The sequence below is a fragment of the Cetorhinus maximus genome, unplaced genomic scaffold (assembly GCF_964194155.1).
Source record: "Cetorhinus maximus unplaced genomic scaffold, sCetMax3.hap1.1 HAP1_SCAFFOLD_225, whole genome shotgun sequence".
Classification (NCBI taxonomy): Eukaryota; Metazoa; Chordata; class Chondrichthyes; order Lamniformes; family Cetorhinidae; genus Cetorhinus; species Cetorhinus maximus.
Window position 1 is genome coordinate 151,174 of NW_027596194.1, and position 24,855 is coordinate 176,028.

Sequence of the window (24,855 nt, forward strand, 5' to 3'; positions counted from 1 at the left end):
TCAACGCCCTTTACTCATGCAGTGTAAATTGTTGCTCCCTCTGAAATTTGACACTCTTGTGTCTTTCCTGATGAGTGCCAGACGAAATGCTTCGCCAGCCTGTCTCTCTTTTCGTTAATAACGTTGTCCTATGTTACAGCTGATTCTCCTTTCCATCTGCTTCCCTCTCCCATCATAATCGCGGCCGTTTGGAAAATTGGTCCATCACCATCTTTACCAGGCCTCTTTGGAACCCTCTGATGTAGGTTCTGTGCACCACAGCCTAGTGTGTCTTGGGGTAAGGCAGGTAGTGTCCTTTAATTGTGCTGAAAAACATTAGGCCCGTGACTGATGGCCAGTGCCTTTGTGATCACTGTGCTGAGGGCAATATCGTCTGCCACCCAAAACGCATGTACCGCTCAGTCAAGTCAATGGCAATCGAATGATCACGCAGAGGGGCTCGCGTTGAGAAGGCATGCTGGTGATACTGTGAGTTAAATACAAGGATAAACCATCCTGTTTTCCAAGTTAAAGTGCGTAATTTTGAAATGATTGACATCTTACTTCATAGTCAAGTGGGTGGTCGTGTAGACTCTACGTCTCCCCCCTAATTCCTAGGTATTCAAGTTGGCAGCGAAGGCACATTATGCTTAACCGCAATCCAATACTGAGTATTCCCTACCTCATCTCAGTTTCTGCCGTCATGGTATATCTCTTTGCCTTTGGCACCGCCCGTTAGCGGCCAACTTGGAGCTAAATGGGCAGCTGGCTGGTTCTGGCCATTGCACACAACGCAGGGAACAATGCTTGGCCAACCTGGGCATGCTGGGAGTGGGGGGGTAGGGGCAAGGGCAGAAGTTGCAAAAGCCCCATGCCCATTTCTTTTGGCCCCCATGCTGTCGCGCCAGCAAGTCATACGGTCTCCGAGGCTGGTGAGCAGCTCCGTGCAGATAGGCCAAGCTCGCTGCTTAGCTCCTTTCCTGAGCCCGCCCGCCCGAAACCTGCGCTGCCAAGGAGGATGGGCGGCCTCGGCTTGGTGTGTCCTGCTAAGTGTCCTGTCACTGAAGAAGTGCTGACTGACTTGGTGGATCTGTATAATCTACCTTGGCAATCGGCTGTATAACTGTGGCAGTCACGCAGTCACAGGGACACTCTGTCTTTGGGATCATTCTGTGCACCTCAAAAAGGGATCGGCACCGACCGGCACTCAGCGAGAAGGTCCCGCAACGCCAGAAATGTGGCCAATCTGTCGCCTGGCCGCAAACAAGGCTTTCACGCTTTCCACTTTAAATAAAACACCCAAAATGTTCTCACTCTCGCCCTCCCGTGAGATTGTTACCTTAAGGCACGAGAGGCAGCTTCCCCTCCCCCCCCAACCCTGCCCCTCCCCTCCCCTCCCCACCCCCCCCCCCTCCCCCACCCACCCAACCCACCCACCCCCACCCTCCCTCAACAACCCCTCGCCGATGTCCATCTCCGCCTCACGCCTTTGGGCAGGTCGTGTGGGCATGACCGCCGGCCCTGTCCATCTCCGACACCGAGCAGGCGGCCTCCTCCTCCTTCTTCCGTGGCCCCCGGGCCTTCTTTTCCTGGTGGTGCCTGGCAAAGACGTACAGCCCTCTCCCCAGGTATGTGGTTGCCAGCAGGGAGAAGTAGCCAATGTAGAAGTAGAACTGCAGCCGGGGGCAATGGGGTGGGAGGTGAGGGGGGTTGAGGGGGTGGGGGGAAGGGGGGTGAGGGAGGTGCGAGAGGTAAAGAGAGGAAGAGTTAGTTACTGTCTACAACGGCAAGATGAGCAGAGGTCAGTCAGCGACAAGATTATAGGGACTAACAGGCCCACGCTAGATTACAAACAGGCCTAGATATTTTTTTTAAGCCAGTGGAAAATCAGGTAGAATCGCACCCAAAACCATGAGCTAAATTTCCAGGACATCGTATAATTAATAACAGTTAGCCTTAATCATTTCCCTTTGTGGCTTCTCGTCCTACTTTGGAAGAGCTTGTTGCCAACACAGTGGAAAACCCAAGTGCCCATTAGACAGGGAGAGCTGTCCATTCTGCTGCCTCCACATGCCCCATATAATAGACCAGGAAGCTTTGAGTTCAGGGTTGGGCTGTTACCAATTGGTGACCCCCCCCCACCCCCCACCATGTGCCAGGCATGGCTGGGCGGGTAGCACTCTCGCTTCTGAGGCAGAATGTCGAGTGTTCAAGTCCCACGACCCACGACCGATAACCTAGGCAGACGCTCCCACTGCCGTACTGAGGGAGCGCTGCACTGTCAGAGGTGCCAACTTTCAGATGAGATGTCAAACCGAGGCCCTCTTGTCTGCCCTCTCAGGCCAGGGTAAAAGATCCCCTGGCACTACTTCAAAGGGGTTCCGCCCCAGCCAATAGTTACCCCTCAACTGACATCGCAAAAACAGATTGTCTGGTCATTATCACGGTGCTCTGTGTGGGAGCTTGCTGTGCACAAATTGACTGCCACTTTTCCTACATTACAACAGGGGCTACACGTCAAAAAAAAAACGTCATTGGCTGCAAAGTGCTTTGGGACCTCCTAAGACCATAGGAGCAGGAGCAGGCCATTCGGCCCATCAAGTCTGCTCCGCCATTCAATGAGATCATGGCTGATCTGATAATCCTCAACTCCGCTTTCCTGCCTTTTCCCCCATCACCTTTGGTCCCCTTACTGATTAAAAATCTGTCCACATCAGCCTCGAATATTACTTATCGACGCAGCCTCTACAGCACCTCTGCGGTAAAGAATTCCACAGATTGACCGCCCTCTGAGAGAAGAAATTCCTCCTCAACTCTGTCTTAAATGGGCGACCCCCTTACTCTTGCTCTGAGGCGCTAGAGGAGCGCAGGGTCCTATTGAACCATCCTCTTGGGATAATGCAGGGACTAGCAGAATCCCGCTGGGAATGAACATGGAGTCAGCACCAGTGAGTGTTGCAAAGGTCTGCCAGTCACACCCAGTGCTATATTATACGTTGTCAAGCAAGCTCTGCTTTCAGCTTAACAATAATTAATTAAAAAAATATATATATATAATATTAAAAAAAATGTTTTTGCTCTTTGTGGCTTGTTGCGAAAACAAAATCCACAAAACAAGGCCTGCTTTAACAGCTGTCATTAATACGCTGTTTCTCAATTAAGTCAACTGCAAGCAGATCCCTGGCTGGAAAGCCTGAAGTTCTGGAATTCTCCATTTGGCAGTTCCTTCTGACACTGTGGTTTTGGCCTTCCTCAGGGCACCATTCCTGCTCCATGAAGAGGTTGAAATAGCGGTCGCTATTATGAATATCAGAATTATGTAATGTCCTGTGTTTTCAAGACCACATTAAACCACGGGTACCTGGGCCTAATTCAGTTTCCTGTCAGCTTTAAGTGTACATACAGAATGTGGCTATTATAACGAGGAGGTTGCTCAGCTTCCTGTGCTGTCAAGAAAACAATGTTTAAAAATAACAACACGGTTTGTCGCTACAATTTAAGCCCTGCTCATCAGCCTCGACCTGCACAATGCTTTTCAATAACGGCCAACCACTAGGCCGAAAGCCTCAATCATTACTTACGAGCACGTTTAGTCCATGAACAGGGTGCTAATGGCGACTGCCCTGGTTCCCGTCAACCCTGGTGGTGTAATCTCCTCCGTTTTGCCCGCATTCCCTCCCGCTCGCTTCTGACCGTCAGCCACGCGTTTGCGAGCGGCTATCGTGGCTCTCCTCCGCGCGGAGTAGGCCATTCAGCCTCATCGAGCCTGTTCCGCCATTCAACTAGACCGCGGCTGACCTGTATCTTAACTGCCTTGATTCCGTAACCCTTAATGCCCTTACTCAACAAAAATCTATCCATCTCGGGTCTGAAGTTATAATTGGCCATCAGCCAAGGCCAGTTTTTATGTGTGGGGGTGGGGGGTTGGGGGGGTAGGGGTGGGGAGAGAGTTCCAGATTTCCACTACCCTTGGTGTGAGGAAGTGCTTCCTGACATCGCCCCTGAAAGGCCTGGCTCAAATTTTAAGATTGTGCCCCCCCTTGATCTGGACTCCCCAAGCCCGCAACACGAGAAAATAGTTTCTCTCAGTTAACCCTATTGGATCTTTTGCTGCAAAGAGAGTCCATTTTGCCAAAGTTTTTCGTCTTGCACTCATCAGGACAAATGCAAGAATGCCAAATTTCAAACGCTCACAATAATTTATACCGCAGGGGAAAGGGGTTCGGATTGGTTGGCAAGTCGGCTCTGATTGGCTGAGGCATTGCCATGGAGAAAGCAACAGGGGAAACTATAGGCTTGAACATGCTTGTGTCTTCTGCAAATTAACTAGGAGCTTGGCATAGTCCCCTGTTAGCATCTTTGCTTCAGGCCACTGGGGCAATATGAGGTATTCTCTCTTGTCTTTGTTCAGATTCAGGTTGCCCTGTAGATGTGGATAGTGGAGGTGGGGGAGAGTGAAGATGAGTGCTATGGGCAGAAGTTAATGGTCAGGGTGTTGGATCCACCTATCGGCTGGGGAGCCAGTGACAATCCCATCAATGCCATTTCCAGGAGCCCCTTCAGGATAAGTCCCAATTAGCCCTTCCACTGATTGCTAACATGGTTCCCGCCTCAACTAGGGGCATCCCACCGCCCCCCCACCGCAACCCACCCCGGACTTTCCTAGAAGGGTAAATGTCTGGCCTCCGAGAGCTACTGGCCAATCAGAGGCTGACAGCTCTCTAGTACCGACAGCGCCGCCCCCCCCAGGAGTGATGGACACTGCTGGTATAGCAGCAGCCTCGAGGATAAAGGTCGTCACTGGAGGTCCCGGAGTGCAGGCGAGTGGCACAGGATTGCCAGAGCCAGATAGGGGGCCTTGGTGAGAGGGGGGCACGGGGTTTGCAATAAAGGGCAGGGTGTGGCTTCCTGCGGGTCCCTCTCTTGCCACCAGCAGGCCCCTCCATTGGGCACAGGATGTCCAAGAAGGATGGACCACGCCCTCCCCTCCCACCCAACCAGGGGGCAGGCATGTCTGCCAGTGTTTACCGTTGTGTTGAATACCTGTGGCGGTGGGTCGAAGACCTTAAGTTGCCATGTAAGAGCCGCAATTGGCTCTTCTTGACCCTTCCTGCCCCGGATTTGACTGGGGGGAGTCGGGAAGGTGAGGGGCTCACCTTCCCACCTATTGTACACCCCACCCCTCCTCTGCCTCCAGGGGGCACATCAATTTCCGCCCCATGACACAGACGTAGGCCATTTGGTCCATCGAGCCTGTGCTGGCTCCTTTGGAAGCTATCCAATTATTCCCACTCATTCCACACAGCCCTACAATTTTTCTTCTCTTCAACCATCCCCCTTTTGAAAGTTACCAACAAATCTGCTTTCACCTCCCTTTCAGGCAGCGCATAACAACAACTTGCTAAGTAAAGAAATATTCTCCTCATCTCCCCCTCTGGTTCTTTCGCCAATTATCTTCAATCTGAGTCACCCCGGGAATGGACCCCCCCCCCCCTGACCACTGGAAACAAGTCCCCCCTTATTTACACAATCAGAAGCCCTCAGGGTTTCAAACGCTTCAGGTCAAACTCCCCTTAGCCTCCCAGCTCTAAGGAGAACCCTACCCTCTCCAGCCTCTCTGCATGACTGAAGTCCTTCATTGTTGGTACCTTCCTGGTCAATCTCCTCTGCACCCTATCCAAGGCCTTGACCCTCCTTCCTAAAGGCTGGTGCCCAGAGTTGGACACAATACTCAGGCTGGGGCCAAACCGGTCATTTATAAACGTTCAGAATAACTTCTTTGCTTTTGTACTCTATGATTCTACTTTTAAAGCCAAAAATCTGATGAACAACATCGACACCTGGCCTAAAGGGGGATATTTACAGCACTGAAAGGCCATTCATAACCCTTCTGTGGAAACAGGTGACCAACCTTCAGCTGCAGAATTATAACTCCGGCAAACAAATTAAGTATTTGTTCATTTTGTTATTTATCATGGAGACAGCTATCCACATTAGCGCTTACTGTATTTACCCAGATTAACTCCAGAAGGATCCAACCCCAAGCTCAATCAAGCTTGGTATTGTTGACCCCAATGCATCAACAGAGGCCCACGGAAAATCTTCAAGCCACATCCATCGCCGGGTAGATCGGCTGGGGCAGTGGAGGTGGGAGGGGCCGCCGCTGACCTCAGTTAATTTTCTCACCCTTGACCCTGTCGCACCACGACCCCTGTGTCCATTGGCTATCCAGCGGATGGGTCTGAAGGTCAGCCGAGTCAAGAGCTGGGCGTGCGTGCCCCACCGTATGTGGGCAAACACTCCCACCCTTCCCCACAAGACTCCCCCCTTGAAACCCACCACTGCAGTCACCCAACCCCTTCCCCATCTCTCCGGCTGGGTGGGAAGTGGGGAGGCTGGCTGAGAGCCACCACTTGGCCTTGCTATTGACCCCACAAGCTGTTCAGACTGAGCAGCAGGGTGCACGGTTCCTTGGGACGTTAATGGTGCTACACTAATGCAGTCACTGCCTCGGGTCGACCATGAAGAATAGCCAATTCATAGGGCCTGGGCTGCCAGTACCCAGGGAATCATGGGAAAGAGTCTGCACCAAGGAAGGGACAACATCGGGGTGTTGGAAATTTCAGTTGGAGGTAGACCTGGGGTTCATGTGCACCCATCATTGAAGGTGACAGGACATATTAAGAGAGTAATTAGCAAAGCTAATGGGATCGTTGGCTTCATATCTTCTATTGTGAGAGGAATTGAACATAAAAGTAAGGGTGTTATGCTTCAGTTATACAGGGCATTGGTGAGACCGCACCTCGAATACTGTGTAGTTTTGGTCTCCTTATTTAAGGAAGGATGTAAACGCGTTGGAGACAGTACAGAGGAGGTTTACTGGATTCATAGCTGAAATGAGTGGGTTGTCTTATGAGGAAAGGTCGGACTGACGGGGCTTGTTTCCACTGGAGTTTAGAAGAGTGAGGGGTGACTTGATTGAAGTGTACAAGATCCTGAACGGTATTGACAAAGTGGACATGGAAAGGATGTTTCCTCTTGTCAGTGAGTCCAGAACTAGGGGGCACTGTTATAAAATTAGGGGTCGTCCTTATTGGGCGTTATGAGGGTCAGAGGGTTATGCGACTTTGGAAGGCAGTGGGAGTGGGGTCCCTGAATATTTTTAAGGCAGAGGTAGACTGATTCCCTTGCCTAACAAGAGTCTAAGGTTATCGGGGGTAGATGGGAATGTAGAACTCGAAACACAAACAGATCAGCCATGATCTTACTGAATAGCAGAGCAGGCTTGAGGGGCTGAATAGCCTACTTCTGCTCCTATTTTGTTTGCTCATATATTCGTATAAGTAGAGGTATTGAGTACAAAAGCAGGGAAGTTACGCTAAACCTTTATAAAGCTCTGGTTAGATCCCAACTAGAGTATTGCTTCCAGTTCTGGTCACCACGCTTTAGGAAGGATGTGTGGGTCTTTGTGAGGGTGCGGAGGGAGATTTACCAGAACAGTTCCAGGGATGAGGGATTTTATCTACAAAGTTAGGTTGGAGAAGCTGGGGTCGTTCTCCTTGGAGCAAAGGAGGTTGAGGGGAGATTTGATAGAGGGGTACAAGTTTCTGACAGGTTTAGACAAGGCAGGCTAAGAAAAACTGTTCCCATTGGCTGACGGTGCAAGGGCTAAGAGACACAGATTTAAGGTTTTGGGCAAGTGGCGTGGGGGATGTGAGGAAGAGCTTTTTTTTTTAACTCAGTGAGCGGTAATGACCTGGAACTCGCTGCCCACCCGGGTAGGGGAAAGGGGGGGGGAGACGATCAAGGATTTCAAAAGCAAATTGGATGAGGACTTGAGGGGAAAAAATGTGCAGAGCTATGGAGAGAGAGAGAGAGAGAGAGAGTGGGGGAATGGGACTGACTGGGCTGCTCCACAGAGAGCAGGCATGAACTCGATGGGCCGAATGGCCTCCATATATCCCACAATGACTCCGCGACTCTAGTGCGGGGTTCGCCCGGATCTTATTCAGCCTAGGCTGCTGATTGTCAGCTTTCTTTGAGGACTGTGATAGCGAGGCCTGACACCTCCAGTGTTCCACCAGCCCCTGCAGTGTGTGGGGCCCCTCCCTTGCCCACTCTTTCTCACCAAAAAACAGGAACTGAGAGCTGGCAGGTCCGCTGCTCCAACAGCGCATGGCCAAACGATCGGCATGGCTGCCTTTGGCTTGGCTGCCCCCTCCTCCCACGGCAAAAGGGCAGCAAAATGTTTATTTACATTTCCCCCTCTCCCCTCCACCATGTCACCACCAAAGCCTCAGAGCGAGACCCAGGGATAGAAAGAACTTTCACACGTACCTATGTAAATATGTACCTAGAGTATAGACCGCACTTCATGACCCCCCTCACAGCCAATGAAATGCTTTTTGAGGCGCAGTCACTCTTGGAGTGCAGCCGGGTATCTGATTTTGTGCACAGCAGGATCCCACAAGCACCGATGTGGGAAAGGCCAGGTAATCTGTTTCCCGTGCGGTTGATCGAGGGATCGCTGTTGGCCACAGGACCCTGGGAGCAAACACCATCCTCCCCCACCACCCCCCCACCCTCCCCCTTAGGCATCCTTCGCATTCACCCGAGAGGGCAGGCAGAGCCTGAGTTTAACGGCCTATGCGCAAGGCCCAGCAACTGCAGTGCGCAGCAGACGGTATACTCAGGGGTGTGAGGTTGCACAGCTGCCTGGACTGACCTGCCCAGAGTCCCAGGGTGCTGCAGAGGGGAGCTTTATAGAATCCGGCAGCACGCAATGAGGCCATTCAGCCCACAGGGTCTATGCCAGCTCTCTGAGAGAGCCGATTAGTCCCACTCACCTGCTCTTTCCCCATGGCCCTATGTACTTTTCCCCTTCAGGTATTTGCTCAAGCCCCTTTTTTGGACGTTATAATTATTGAACCTGCCTCTGTCACCTTTTCAGATAGCGAGTTCCAAACCAGAACAGCTGGCTGAACAATTCTTCATCTCCAGCCCGCTGCTTTTGCCAGTTATGTTAAATCTGTTAACCCCCTCTGCTCTCCCTCTTGCCAGTGGAAACAGTTCCCCCTCATTAATCCTATCAAAACCCCTCATGAGTTTTGAACGCCTCCATTAAATCTACCCTTAACCTTCTCTGCTCTAAGGAGAACAGTCCCAGTTTACAGGAACACAGGACTTCGGAGCCTGCTCCGCCATTCAATAAGATCACGGACGATCTGGCTGCGATCCAAACTCCACTTTGCCGTCTGCCCCCACTCACCTCCCCTCCTCGCCCATAACCTTTGGATCCCTCGTCAATCAAAAATCCGTCCTTATTCGGCCTTGAATAAATTCAGTGACGCAGCCTCCACTGGTCTCTGGGGAAGAGAATCCCACAGACTAACAGACCCTCCGAGAGGACATTTCCCCCTCATCTTTTCCTCATCCTAATCATTCCCAGCTCCTCCAGTCTCTCCCTCACCCCCGGTACCATTCTAGTAAATCCTCTCCGTACTCTCTCCGAGAATCTGACATCCTTCCTGATGTGCGGTGCCCAGGATTGGGCACGGGACTCCAGCCGAGGCCTAGCTAGTGGTTTATAAAGTCCCTCTCCCACCCACCCCAAAATCAATGTCCTCCTGGCCCGGCGTATGACAGAGGGGAAGCTCGACAGATTTTTAATCTTCCGCTTACCTGGTTGTTCACATGCAGCCCTAGGCCCCGCTTGTCAGCAATGATCAGGGTGATGATGGTTTTTAAGATGGTGGCCAGGAAGGTGTTGATACCAAACACCAGGGCACAGAGTTCCTTAGACAGTGACGCAGCAATCTGAAAACTAATGACAGTGGACACCCAGTCAGGACAAACGCACTCAGCAGCGGTGACATCCTTCACGGCTGACAACCCTTCACCACAAAGTCTGATCAACGCTTTGGGGAGACCGAACACAGACGGGTGGGGGTGGGGGTGGAGGGCGGGGCGGTTGCTTTCCAGAACGCCGCCACCGTTCAGTCCGCAAGCGTGACCCCGAGCGTCCGGCCGCCTGTCGCTTTAATTCTCCGGCCGCGCTCCCACGTTCACCTCCCTGTCCTCGGTCTCCTGCACCGTCTCAATTAAACTCACCGTAAGCTGAAAGAGCAGCACCTCATCTTTCGGTGAGGCTCCCTACGGCCTTCCGGACCCCGGTGTTGAATTCCACAACTCCAGGCCACAATGACCACTCCCCATTCGTTCAGACAGGCGCTACTGATAATTATTCTTCTATTTACATTCACACCTCTCGACCCATGCTTTGTTTCTTTCCTTGTCTCATTACCATCTTCTTTGGCCTTACACCATCACCCCTTTTTGTCTTTCAATCTCTCCTGGCTTATCACAGACCTTCCCTTTTTTACCCCACCCCCCACCCCCCACCCCCCGCATACTTGCTTGAAACCTGCTACAACTCTCATTTTTCCCAGCTCCGATGAAAAGTTATCAATCTGAGACGTTGATTCTGTCTCCCTCTCTCTCTCTCTCCTGGCCTGTTGAGCATTTCCAACATTTTCTATGTGTTTATTTCTGATCCACATTTATTGGCCTAAATTCTACTCTCAACAGGAAGTTGTCTCCAGTGCACCAGCCTTGTTCTGGCCTTTAACAAGTGAGTGGCTCAGAGGGTTTTCGATTGGACCAGAGCATGAAAGTCATTGCTTCATGTGTTCCCCCCACTATCTGCTCCCCCCAACCCCCCACTCCCATCCCAGCTGAAGACACTGACTCTTGTCTAGAGCACAAGGCCCATTGTCCCTCCCGTACCAGGCCCAAGTGTGAGCCTGAACAGACGGTCTCGTCGTCTGGGTTTCACCTGACCCTGTTCTCAAACTCCACATGTATACTATCGACGCTTCCTGCAGGGGTTAAAGAAAGAGAGAGAGAAAGAGAGAGGGAGAGAAAGAAGATAGAGAGAAAGAAGAAAGAGAGAGAGTGAGAGAGAAAGAAGAAAGAGAGAGAGAAAGAGAGAGCGGGAAAGAGAGTGAGTGAGAGAGAGAGAAAGAAAGAGAGAGAAAGAAAGGGAGAGAGAGAGAGCGAGAGAGAGAAAGAGAGAGAGGAAGAGAGAGAGAGAAAGAAAGGGAGAAAGAAAGAGAGAGCGGGAAAGAGAGTGAGAGAGAGAGAAAGAAGGAGAGAGAAAGAAAGGGAGAGAGAGAGAGCGAGAGAGAGAAAGAGAGAGAGGAAGAGAGAGAGAGAAAGAAAGGGAGAAAGAAAGAGAGGGAGACTGAAAGAGTGAGACAGACAGAGAGAGACAGACAGAAAGAGAGAGACAAAAAAAAAGACAGAAAAAGAGGAGTGCGCTAATCCAGCGAGACCAATTGTGGAATAGCTACACTAACAAACAATTTAAGTTAATCATTCAAGCTCTTAATGTGGTTCATTTACGCTTGTTAGAAGTGACATACATTCATACACAGGGACCCATTCTCTGGAAACAAAAGGAATATGTTCAAGCCTCCAGCTTTTTTTTAAATTACCCAGGAGCTAGAGGAGCCTACAGATCCCAATCATGTTCTCCATGGCAACGTCTCAGCGAGCCATAGTGGACTTGCCAACCAATCAGCACTCTTTTCTCCTGGAGTATAAATTGTTGCGATCGGTGGAAATTTGGCATTCTGGTGTTTGTCCTGCTGAGTGCAAGACGAAAAGATTCGGCAACATGTCTCTCTTTTCAGCTACTTTCATAAGGATTAACACCTGAAGAGGAGAAACATGGGGCAGGGGGGGAGCTGCAGGAGAGTCGAACTGCGTCAAAAGAGCTGGCACAGGCACAATGGGCCGAATGGCCTCCTTCTGTGCTCTGTGGTTCTACTTTTTTCTCCAATTTGGTCCGTTCTTGCTCGAGGCGGCAGTTCCGAGAATGCCCGCTGGGGGGGGCATCGCCCCCCCCCAGCGACCTGCATCTTTCCCAAATTCCCAACGTTTTTCCTAACTTTTTGAACCTGTATGGAATTCCTGGCTTGGAGTTGCAATTGAATCTGATTTTCCTCCGCCCTTTCAGACGACGCCTGGTGGGGGGTGGGGGGAGGGGGGTGGGGGGTGGGGGGTGGGGGGGTGGTCGGTGGGTTGGGGAGGGGGAGGGGGAGGGGGAGCCACGAGTAATACTCACATCGCTATGGGAACCAGGAGCTGGTGGCTACTCCGGAACAGGACGAAGCCAACGTAGCAGACCCAGATGTTGGTGGTGGTGTTCATGAGGAAGAGGAGTCCGGCCTGCAGCGCCGTAACAACAAAAATGATCAGCTCCGCCCACAGCGACCACTGCATGGTGACGTGCCCGGCCGAGAAAGACGCAATGGCACCTGCCAACGAGAGGAAGGAGAAAGCCAGCTGAAAACCTGAGGGGGGCCACGGAACCGGACGGGGGATCAGGCAGCAACACCGGGGCGTGGTGGGAATCGCACACAATCATCATTGGCTTTTATTTTCCCCAAGTCCCGGCTTCTCTTCCACTGGGAAGAAAAAACGGCGGAGGGGAGACCTGGTAGAGGTCTTCAAAATCATGAATGGGTTCGAAGGTGTCGGTGTTTTTTTTTCATTCGTTTTGGGCGTCGCTGGCTGGTCCAGCATTTATTGCCCATCCCTAATTACCCCTTGAGAAGGTGGTGGGGAGCTGCCCTCTTGAACCGCTGCAGTCCATGTGGTGTAGGCACACCCACAGTGCTGTTAGGGAGGGAGTTCCAGGATTTTGACCCAGTGACAGTGAAGGAACGGCGATATATTTCCAAGTCAGGATGGTATGTGGCTTGAAAGGGAACTTCCAGGTGGTGGTGTTCCCATGTATCTGCTGCCCTTGTCCTTCTAGATGGTAGTGGTCATGGGTTTGAAAGGTGCTGTTGAAGGAGCCTTGGTGAGTTGCTGCAGTGCATCTTGTAGATGGTACACACACTGCTGTCACTGTGTGTTGGTGGTGGAGGGAGTGAATGTTTGTGGATATGGTGCCAATCAATTTGGTTGCTTTGTCCTGGATGGCGTCAAGCTTCTTGAGTGTTGTGGGAGCTGCACTCATCCAGGTAAGTGGAGAGTATCCCATCACACTCCTGACTTGTGCCTTGTAGATGGTGGACAGGCTTTAGGGAGTCAGGAGGTGAGTTACTCACCACAGGATTCCTAGCCTCTAGCACGCCCGCCCGATGTCATCGCGCGCTCTTTTATGCCTGATCGGGTCAGGCACGCGCCTGCCCGCGGGACATAAAATCCTGCCCACGGTTTTTGGGGCCGGTAAAATGGGGTCGTCTTGTATCTCTTGATTCACGGTAAACCCAATAAAGGAAGTCAGGAGAAATGTCTTTGTCCAAAGAGTGATGAGAATGTGGAACTTGTTCAAACGTGGAGTCACGGGGGCAAACAAAAGAAAGACTTGTGTTTATATCACGCTTTCACAACCACCGGCCGTAAAGCGCCTTGAGACATCCAATGGAGTACTTCTGAAGTGTAGTCACTGTTGTGATGTAGCAGCCAATTTGTGCACAGCAAGCTCCCACAAACAGCAATGTGATATGGCCAGGTAATCTGTGCTTGTGATGGTGATTGTGGGACAAATATTGACCAGGACACCGGGGAGAGCTCCCCCTACTATTCTCCGAAACAGTGCCATTGGATCTTTTACATGCACCTGAGCAGACAAGTGGGGCCTCGGTTTAACACTTCAGCTGTTGACATGCCCCTGATGCAGCAGCACTCCCCCGGTACTGATATAAAAACAAAAAACTGCAGATGCCGGAAATCCAAAACAAAAACAGAAATACCTGGAAAAACTCAGCAGGTCTGGCAGCATCTGCGGAGAGGAAAACAGTTGATGTTTCGAGTCCTCATGACCCTTCAACAGAACTAAGTAGAAATAGGAAAGGGGTGAAATATAAGCTGGTTTAAGTAGGGGGGGGAAGAAGGTGGGGGGGTTGTTGGGACAAGCAAGCAGTGATAGGAGGAGATAACTAAAAGATGTCACAGACAAAAGAACAAAGAGGTGTTGAAGGTGGTGATATTATCTAAAAGAATGTGCTAATTAAGAGTGGATAGCAGGACAAGCAAGGTAGCTCTAGTGGGGGTGGGGTGAAATAAACGGTGGGTGGAATACATTTAAAAATAATGGAAATAGGTGGGAAAAGAAAAATCTATATAAATTATAGGAAAAAACAAAAGGGAGGGGGAAGAAACGGAAAGGGGGTGGGGATGGAGGAGGGAGTTTAAGATCTAAAGTTGTTGAACTCAATATTCAGTCTGGAAGGCTGTAAAGTGCCTAGTCGGAAGGTGAGGTGCTGTTCCTCCAGTTTGCGTTGAGCTTCACTGGAACAATGCAGCAAGCCAAGGACAGACTTGTGGGCAAGAGAGCAGGGTGGAGTGTTAAAATGGCAAGCGACAGGGAGGTTTGGGTAATGCTTGCGGACAGACCGCAGGTGTTCTGCAAAGCGGTCACCCACTCTGCGTTTGGTCTCTCCAATGTAGAGGAAACCGCATTGGGAGCAACGAATGCAGTAGACTAAGTTGGGGGAAATGCTGCTTCACTTGAAATGAGTGTTTGGGCCCTTGGACGGTGAGGAGAGGGGAAGTGAAGGGGCAGGTGTTGCATCTTTTGCGTGGGCATGGGGAGGTGCCATAGGTGGGGGTTGAGGAGTAGGGGGTGATGGAGGAGTGGACCAGGGTGTCACAGAGGGAACGATCCCTACTGAATGCCGCTGGGGAGATGAGGAGAAGATGTGTTTGGTGGTGGCATCATGCTGGAGTTGTCGGAAATGGCGGAGGATGATCCTTTGAATACAGAGGCTGGTTGGGGGATAAGTGAGGACAAGGGGGACCCTATCATGTTTCTGGGAGGGAGGAGAAGGCGTGAGAGCGGATGTGCGGGAGATGGGCCGGACACGGTCGAGGGCCCCCGGTACTGCATTGGAGGGTCAGCTTTGATCGTCATGTTCAAGTCCAGGAGTGGGATTAGATATAAAAAAAACCTCGCGATTCAGAGGAGAGTGTGCAACCAACTGAGCCACACTAACATGGTCAGATGTATTTAAGGGAGAGCTAGATAAACCCATGAGGGAGAAAAGGATAGGAATGCTAAGTATTTGAGATTAGGTTTAATCTTCAATGATTAAAGCTTTTGGTTTTAAAACGGAAAATGCTGGAAACACTCAGCAGGTTAAGGCAGTATCTGTGGAGAGAGAAACAGAGTTAACATTTTGGGTTTTTGACCTTTCGTCAGAACTGAGAAAAGTTTGAGATGTAATAGGTTTCGGGCAAGGAGTGGGTGGGACAAGGACAAAATGGTAGGTGTGTGATAGGGCAAAAGTCAGGAGAGATTGAATGACAGGAGATTGAACGACAGAAGACTCAGTGTTCCGGGGCCGAAGGGAATGATGATGCGGCAAGAAACAAAACAAAGAAACAAAAAGATAAGCCTACAGCAGGTGTGCTGTCTGAAAGAAAAAAAAAACAAACCAAAGGAAATGAAACCGAGTGGGGTAGAGATTATAGCCTGAAATTGTTGACCTCAATGTTGAGTCCAGAAGGCTGTAAAGTGTCTAATCGGAAGATGAGGTTCTGTTCAAGCTTGCACTGAGTTCTATTCGAACAGTGCAGCAGGCCAAGGACAGAGATGTCAGCGTGAGAGCAAGATGGAGGATTAAAACGACTGGACACCAGAAGCTCAGGGTCATGCTTCTGGACTGAACAGGGGGAATCTGCAGAATAGTCACCCATTCTGCATTTGGTCTCCCCAATGTAGATACCGCCACATCGAGAGCAGCAAATACAGTCAACTAGATTGAAAGTGCCCGTAAATCATTGCTTCATTTGGAAGGAGTGTTTGGGGCCTTGGACGGTGAGGAGAAAGGAGGTAAAAGGGAAGGCCTTACATCGCCTGTGTTTGCTTGGAAAGGTTTTAGGCCCTTTTGCTTGTGCATTTGTGCTGTAGCTAGAGATACTGGAAAAGTTAAAGTTGCTTATTCTCGGGGTACTTTCGAATCTGATGTGTCAGGATACAATTTTATGGATGAAAGATGTCACCATAACACTTGTCACAGGATAATCAGTCAATGATGGCGTTTGATGAGAATATGATCGAGGGCTTTTCTTCGTTACTTTGTAGGGAAGATCAGAACTGTCTCAGCCCAGGGAAAGGAAACACCACTTTTTGGTTTTACTTCTTTGTCTGATTAAAGGCTTTGGGGTCTCAGATAATAAAGTTAGGATATTGTAAGCAGGTGACGGGAACCAACTGGTTACAGAAGGACTTGCTGATGGGATCAGTTCACAAGGGGGTAGGAGGAGGTTCACGTGGAACATGGCAGGTGGGCTGAATGGCCTATTTGATCGCCATCATTTCTCTGAAAGGAAGGCGAAACTCTAGAGAGTGCATTGGGTGATGTAGCTGCTTCGCATTCGTAACTGGCAGTGGCTCACAAGGGGTGGCGCTCACAACTCAGGGTCAGAAGGTTGTGGGTTCGAGCCCCATCCCAAGAGTCAAATCCGGACTGACACCCCCATTGCAGGACCGGGGGAGTGCTGAGCTGTCGGTGGTCTCGTCAATCTGAGGAGACCACAAACCGAGGGCCCCCTGCCTGCCCTTTCGGAACGGGCCTAAAATATCCCACTGCGTTATTTCGAAGAAGAACAGGGGAGTTCTGCCTGGTGTCCTGGCCAACGTGTAAGCCTCAATCAACATCACGAGAAACAGATGATCTGGTCCTTTATCACTTTGCTGTGTGTGTGTGTGTGTGTGTGTGTGTGTGTGGGAGCTTGCTTCGTATACATTGATGACCCAGTTTCCTGCACTACACCAGTGACTACACTTCAAAAGTGCTTCATTGATTATAAAAAACTAACGGGCATGCTGAGGTTGTCAAAGGCGCTATGTAAATGAAACTCTTTAAACTCGGGCACGTAGGTAGAATGGGGTCAAACTGAATGCTTTAGGATTTGAGCTTCTTTACCACTTGCGAACCCGAGATGCCAAAATTCAGTGCCATGGTGCCAAGTGCAGCTTGTTGAATTTGCTTTAGGGGTGTGGAGGGATCTGTTTACATCTCTTGCTCTCAAACCTGGGCAGCCTGGTTCGTAGCAACATGCCGTGACATGTTTCTTGGTACCTACCAGTCTGTGAACATCGCATTATTCTCCGCCAGTAATGAGCATGTTGTTCTCAGTCGATTGATGGTTTGGGTGAACGTGTTTGTCTAAGAATTGGGTTTTATGGCCTTAAACGTCATGCTTGAACTGGCAGTATCCGTGGTGTAAACAACTTACTTTGGCAAGGCCATTCATCTGGACCTGTGTCAACCTCAAGAGTTGCAACACAGCCAGAGTCAAACTTTGGAGTAAATAATCTCGCTCCACTCACTCCTGAGGTAGAACTCTGGAAAAACATTGACGTTTCCCAAATACAAAGATCTCAAGGACTTTTCTCACACGGCTGTCAACACAGCGGGCTTTGATGGCAAGGATATGGACTTGGTGCATGAGTTTACAACCCCAGGATATTCGATAAGCTCGCAAAAGGGTGAGGTGTGCGAGGGAGATGGCAAGACTTGCATTTCTGTAGCACCTTTCACAGCTTCTGCACATCCCAAAGCACTTTTACAGCCAATGAAGTACTTTATGAAGTGCAGTCATTGCTGTAATGTAGGAAATATGGTAACCAATTTGACCGCAAACAGAAATGAGATAGCGATCAGATAATCTATTTTTCAGTGATGGGGAATGAGGATCAACCCCCCCGCCCCCTGCTCAACCGCACAATCCTCTTCCTCGAAATAGTGCTGGGATCTTTCACATCCCCTGTATATTATTTTATCTGTAAATAAATCTTACTGAGTGGCTTAGCCTGTATGGATCAGTATGGTGAGGCTGTATTTTCCACCTTTGAGGTGACGACAGGTCCAATAAATGATCAACCATGACTTGAAATAAGTCATCAGATCAGGGTTCCCTAACCAATTCATGACCGGTATAGATCATAAGGGACTCAGTCTATTACTTGTTAGCTACTGTCTGACCACAACCACATACAAATTGGGACACAACCCGAACTTCCCTGCTATATTCCTTGGACAATTACTTTGGAGCAGAGAAGGCTAGGGGAGATTTATTAGAGATGTTCAAACTTATATGAGGTTTTGATAGAGTAGAGAAAGAGAAACCGTTTCCACTGGCAGGAGGGTCAGTAAGCAGAGGGCCCAGCTTTAAGATCATTGGCAAAAGACGAGGGGGATTTAAAAAAAAAATATTGGTACGATCTGAAATGCACTGGTGGAAGCAGATTCAATGGTGGCAGTGGGTGTGGTACAGTTCACTAAGGCAGTCCAAGTGGCTATGGTAATGTACACTTTTCCATACATGTTGTGGCCTGGAGTTATGGATAACGATGACAGAGGCTCCAATGTTCTCCCCATCACATGGCTGACCAGGAACCTCGCCCACTCTTACCATCTCCCAGTGGAATGCGTTGGGAGCATTTACAGGTTAATACTCAACCTGTTTGGCTGCATTATAAACACACATTTCTTGGCCATCAAGTCCTGGAGTGAGACTTGAACCCAGAGAGCTTCTGGCTCAGAGGCAGGGATACTACCCTCTGCGCCACAAGAGCTCTCAGTAAACTCAATGGTCACTTGTAAAAGGGAATCGGATAAGTACTTTAAAAGGGGAAACTTGCAAGGCTACGGGGTAAGGAGCAGGGGATCGGGGCTAATTGGATATCTTGTTCAAAGAGCCAGCACAGGCAGGAAGGCCAAAATGGCCTCCTTCTGTGCTGTACGATTCTATATCGGAACCGTAGACTCTGATCGCCCCTTGACATTCTTGCCATGATGTTGTGTTGCGTTGTTCCATCTTGGAACTGAAGGTCACCCCGGACGGTAAGCCCTCCCGCCTCACATCTCCTTCCCAAGGGCTGAGAAGGACATTTTCTTTTCCATACCTAGCAGTGTGGCGGCTGCATCCACGCCTCCATTGTAGACGCCCTTGTTTTCCCTGGACGGGCGGATGTTGTCCCACAGGATCTGCACATAGTAGACCACCAGGTAATAACCGGTGGAGTTAAAAACCCACCACAGAGACCACAACTTCAGCCGCGGTGATCGGACCGTATCTGGGGGGAAAGAGTAAAATCAACTTCAGAAAATTCGCCTTCGTTTTTAAAAAAAAAAGTTAATCACTATTCATCGGACATCGGGTCAGCCCAGTTGGTAGCATTCGTGCCTCTTGAGCCGGAAGGGCTGTTGGTTCAAATCCCTTTTCCAGGGACTGCAGCCCGTAATCCAGGCTGACATTCGGAGTGCACCGCTGAGGGAGGGCTGCACTGCCGGAGATGTCACCTCTCAGGTGAAGCCTTTAACCAGGGCCCCGTCTGGCCTCTCCGGTGGATGTAAGCGGTCCCTGTGTTGAAGAGGAGCAGGGCGGCTCTGCCCAACGCCCTGGCCAATATTTACCCCTCAGCCGACATCACTGAAGACCGACACAAAAGCAAAATCCGGCCAGTCCCGAAATAAAACAGCAAAATGCTGGAATGGCTCAGCAGGCCTGGCAGCATCTGCGGAGAGAGAGAGAGAGAGAAAAACAGAGTTTACGTCTCAGGCCCGTGACCTCTCGAACTCCGTGTTTCTCTCTCCTCTAGGCCACAAACGCCATAGCAACAGCTCCCGCTCTTCTAAGCCCCGGCAGCTCACGGGCGCCACCTGCAGTGCGACCCTAGGAGCGGCAGCTCCCCCTTTTCCCCAGTTCGAGGTGCCAAGGTGAAGGGTCAAAGTTCGGGGTGAAGGGCGCTGCCAACATGCAAAGGGTAGGAGAGGGGGGAGGGCGAGGTAAATCGGTCAGCGATTCGGAGGCGCAGGACCCGGAGTGCTAAAAGAAGGGAAAGACTGAGGGAGATGAGGAGACCCACCTGGGAAAGAATTAGGATTGCCAACCCTCCAGTAATTAACCCCCCCGGGACACTGCTCCCCGCTATTCCTGGAGTGAAATCAAAGGGAAATTTTTTTTAAATTCTCTTCTTCGTTTGTTTTGAGCACTTCTATCGATTTGTTGACAAAATATTGGCGGGAGGGGCAGGGAGAAAGGCAGATGGTGAGAATCATCCAATCGCGGGTATCCAAGAGTTCACTCGCTTTCCAAATGGTTGGAAGCAGCTGGTGAGCTGGCCAGGGTGTAGGTGCCGGACGCCCGATGGCGGGGCGGTTGGTGGTCTTGCGATGGGACCGGAGAACCCTGGGAGAACGAGTTATGAGCCGAGGTGACTGGGGTCTCAGGGTGTGGAGTGGGAGGAAGAGCCTCTTAGGACAGAGTCAGTCAGGGAGAAAGCCCACAGAGGGAAGTGTGAGTGAGTATATCAGGTTCGGCCATGGTCTTGAGAACTACTGGCAATGAGGAGAGAAGGACAGCCCGACCTCGAAATCCGATCATCAATAGTGATTTTTTTATTCATTCATGGGATGTGGGCTGACTAGGCCAGCATTTATTGCCCATCCCTAATTGCCCCTTGAGAAGGTGGTGGTGAGCTGCCTTCTTGAACCGCTGCAGTCTCTGTGGTGTAGGTACACCCACCGTGCTGTTAGGGAGGGAGTCCCAGGATTTTGACCCAGTGACAGTGAAAGAACAGTGATATATTTCCAAGTCAGGATGTTGAGTGGCTTGGAGGGGAACTTCCAGGTGGTGGTATTCCCATGTATCTGCTGCCCTTGTCCTTCTAGATGGTAGAGGTTGTGGGTTTGGAAGATGCTGTCGAAGGAGCCTTGGTGAATTCCTGCAGTGCATCTTGTAGATGGTACACACTGCCGCTACTGTACATTGGTGGTGGAGGGAGTGAATGTTTATGGACGGGGTGCCGATCAAGCGGGGCTGCTTTGTCCTGGACAGTGTCAAGCTTCTTGAGTGTTGTTGGAGCTACACTCATCCAGGCAAGTGGGGAGTATTCCATCACACTCCTGACTTGTGCCTTGTAGATGGTGGACAGGTTTCGGGGCATCAGGGGGTGAGTTACTCGCTGCAGGATTCCCAGCCTCTGACCTGCTCTTGTAGCCACAGTATTTATATGGCTAGTCCAGTTCAGGTTCTGGTCAATGGTAACCCCAGGATGTTGGTAGTTAAATGTAATATTTCAACTTCAAACACAACACCTCAAGAAGGATATATTGGCCTTTGAGGGGGTGCAGCATAGAGTCCCCCGAATGTTACCAGGACTGAAAGGGTTAAATTACAAGGAAAGGTTGCATAGTCTAGGCTTGTATTCCCTCGAGCGTAGAAGATTAATGGGTGATTTAATTGAAATGATTAAAGGATTCGATAGAATAGAGAGAGTAACAAGGGGGCAGAACCTTAAAATTCGAGCCAGGCTGTCCAGGGGTGATGTCAAGAGGGGCTCCTTCACACACAGTGGGGTGGGGAAATCTGGATGCTGAAAGTCAAATCAAAATTCAGATCAATAGGGTTTTTTAGTTGGTTAAGGATATCAAGGGATATGGAGCCATGGTGGATAGAAGAAGCTAAGATACAGATTGGTGCTGACCTAACTGGATTGCAGAGGAGGCTGGAGGGACTGAATGGCCTTCTCCAGTTCCCTGGTTCCTATGGTGTGCTGTGAGAAAGTGTCATGTGCCATTATTACAGTACAGTAGAGGCAAGCTGTAGGACCCAACGTGAGAAGTCGATGCAGTCTCGATCTGGTTCGAAATGGAGGGGGACGCGGGGGGAGTCGGGACACACACTAACAGTTTCCTCCCACTTGACTTTTACAGCAACTGCAACTTCAGCAGCGGACAAGCCATCTCTGCCCTCCCCGAGCTATCGCTAACCCAAGGGACCCTCGACATCAACACCGGCTCCGAGTGATGGGCATACAAAGAAAGGAGAGGACAAGCTTGCATTTATATAGCGCCTTTCATGACCTCAGGATGTCCCAAAGTACTTTATAGCCAATGAAGCACTCTTTAAGTGGAGCTACTGTTGTAATGTGGGAAACATGGCAACCAATTTGTGCACAGCAAGCTCCCACAAACAGCAATGAGCTAATGGACCAGATAACCTGTTTTTTGTGATGTTGGCTGAGGGATAACTATTGGCCGGGACTCCGGGGAGAGCGCCCCTGCTCTCCTTCAAAACAACTGCCACGGGATCTTTAACATCTGCTCGGACTGAGGGCAGACAGGTCTCATCCAAAAAGACAGCGCCTCCGGCAGTGCGGCACTCCCAGGGCACGGCACAGGGGGAGCGCTGGATTAGATGGTGTGCGAAGCTCTTTGTGGGGGGGGGGGTGGAACTCAAGCCCGCCTCCTTCAGGCCGGGTGGGGCGAGCGCGGGCGAACGCGAAACAAGGCTGGGGGGGGTGGGGGGGTGGTGGGGGGGGTGGGCGCACTAACTTTTGAGCTCCAGGATCATCTTCACCAACGCCGTCTCCCTCCAGCGCCAGCCACGAGGTGCCCTCTGCTTCTCGTTCAGTTGCTTGGCAGAGGTGACGAGGGTGGTGCCCGCCCCATCCCGCAGCACCCCGTTGGCAGCCAGGGCCTGCCTGTTGAAAAACATGGTCCGCTTGGGCCACTTGAGGAAGAGGGTCAGGGTGAAGGCAAAGGTCACGAAGCCCAGGGAGATGTAGTTCAAGGTGCAGAAGGGCACGTCGCCCAGGGTGACGAAGAGCTGGCCCAGCACCGAGCTAACAAAGACCCCCATGAGCACCGAGGAGCGGGAGTAGCTGGCCACCTTCTGGTACGACTGGGGGCTGACCAGGGTGAAGATGTAGGAAGAATAGGCCACTCGGGCGGCCATGGTGATCCCGTAGAAGAACTCCATGAACTGCATCTGGAGCACGGTGGTCCCGAAGAGCAGCAGGAGCCAGATGGCGACGTGGCTGAGGCTCTGCAGGATGAGGACCGGCTTGTAGCAGAGGTAGTCTGTCAGCAGGAAGACGGGCACCAGCACCGACATGTAGGAGTAGGACAGGACCGGCGTGATCTCGTTGGTGACCTGGGCAGAGGGATGCCGGGAGGGAGGGAAAAAAAAAAAGAGTTTAGAAGGATCCGCCACAACAACTCGCATTTGTATAGCGCCTTTTGGCGCAACAACAGCCTCCCGGGGCTCTGCATTTTGGGGCGTTTTTGCAGCGAGGGGGGCCCCTGACACCGATGTACACAAGGAGGCAATCGGGGCAGGTGCCCAACATGGTGACCGGAGGTGACCTAGGTTCTTAGTTGGGGGGGTCGGAGAGAGAGAGAGAGAGAGGGAGGCAGTGAGGGTCAGGAAGGGAGTCCCAGAGCTCCAGGCCTTGGCCCATGAGGACACGGCTGCCAGCGAAGGCAGCTGGAGACGCGCCAAGAGGCTAGAGTTGGAGGGGCACAGAGATCTCGGGGCAGGTTACAGAGACTGGGAGGTGGGCAGCCCCTGGAGGGATTCGAACGCAAGGACGTGAACTTGCAATGTTAAATAAGGCAGCACCCCCCCCTGCACCTCTCTCAAACCTCACCGGCTCGCTACTGTGTTTGTGCATCTACAATCACGTTTCACTCTTTGGACTTTTATAATTGGCCTTTTAGCAGCTGTGAAGGTTACACCAGTCCTTTATCTCATTGATTTGAAACTGTGAACTCAAACGCACTTCCCTAAATCACCGCTCGCGACTTAACAATTTTCTGACTCAACAGTTTCCCTGCTGTACTCTCTCTGGATAGTGCTTTCAAAACCCCGGCCTGCATTGATATAGCCCAGCAGCATAAAAACTAGTCCCAAGGTGATTCACAAAGCCCCAAAGGGAGAACCCGGATGTGGGAGGAGCTGTTAGACTGGGTGAGGGGGGAAAAAAAGCTTTGTCAAAGAGGCGGGTTTTTGAGGGGGCTGTTAAAGGGAGAGAGGCAGAGGGCATTGGGGATGGGTTTCCAGAGCTCAGGGACTAGTCTGCTGAAGGCACGACGGGACGTCAGGTGGGAAGGTAACTCGGGAGTTCGTGTGTCGGGCTGAAGGAGGTTGTAGAGATAGGAGGGGATGAACACAGCAGTGGAGGAGGAGTATTTTCAACTGGGATTATATAACTGGGACGTACAGGAGCCAGTGGGGGGTCAGTGAGGACAGGAAGGGGGTTGGGTGAACGGGACTGCAGAGGCGGGGGTCTAGGTACACACAGAGTGTTGGATGAGCTCCAGCGTATGGATGGGGGAAGCCAGCCGGAAGGACGTTGGCCCACAGGTGATGAGAGGGTGGAGGAGGGTTTTAGCAGCAGTCGAGTTGAGGCGGGGGGGCGGGGGTAGAGAAGGGCAACGTTACAGGGGCGGACGACAGTCCGTGTGGTGGAGGGTGTTTGTGGTTGGAAGCTGGCCCTTGGTCAGATAGGGCGCTGAGGTTCTGAACAGCCTGCTTCAGCTCGAGATGGTGGGGATGGAGTCGGAGGTCATGGATGGGGGCATTTATGATGTGGGGGCTAAAGGCAACAACGTCAGTCCTGGCAATGCTTCACCGGAGGGAATCGTCCTTCAAGCGAGGCAAGCGGCCGGATTTTCGCAGAGTAAGGACCATTCCAGAGCCATTTAAAAATGGCGGGTGGGATCCAGATTCCGGGATTCCCGCCCCCATTCCCAGCTCCAGCTAATTTCGCTAAAACAAATAGCACCCCCGCCGACCTGGACGGCCCTATTGCGGGTGTAGGTATCTTCCAGCCCCCCCGCAATTTTCATGGAGTTGGGCCTCCTTCTCTGTGACTCACGATTCATGGCCTCTCAGTGATATTGGGAAGCATAGTCTCGATTTGGGAACCCTTTGGTAGGTAAATTCAAACAGCCTGCCCATGCTCCCACCCGCTCCCCATGGGCTTTCGTACGCTTCATGCCAACTCATGCCCTTCCATGCAAGTGTCAGTGAGGGCAGGGACATCTGGGATTCTACCTGTCCTCA

The 24,855-nt window shown here is 51.2% G+C and overlaps 1 protein-coding gene across 1 annotated transcript in view; it reads right to left on the reverse strand.

Moving 5' to 3' along the window:
• Positions 1–1,441: 1,441 nt before the first annotated feature.
• The window catches only part of slc19a1 (solute carrier family 19 member 1), a 45,556-nt gene continuing 22,142 nt past the window's right edge, over positions 1,442–24,855 (reverse strand). Inside the window, exons 2-6 of the mRNA XM_078535055.1 lie at positions 22,341–22,941; positions 18,908–19,078; positions 12,107–12,299; positions 9,661–9,802; positions 1,442–1,652 (exon numbers count right to left, since the gene is read on the reverse strand). Of these exons, the coding sequence (XP_078391181.1) occupies positions 1,461–1,652; positions 9,661–9,802; positions 12,107–12,299; positions 18,908–19,078; positions 22,341–22,941 (1,299 nt within the window). The 3' untranslated portion in view covers positions 1,442–1,460. The remainder of the gene's footprint in view (positions 1,653–9,660; positions 9,803–12,106; positions 12,300–18,907; positions 19,079–22,340; positions 22,942–24,855) is intronic.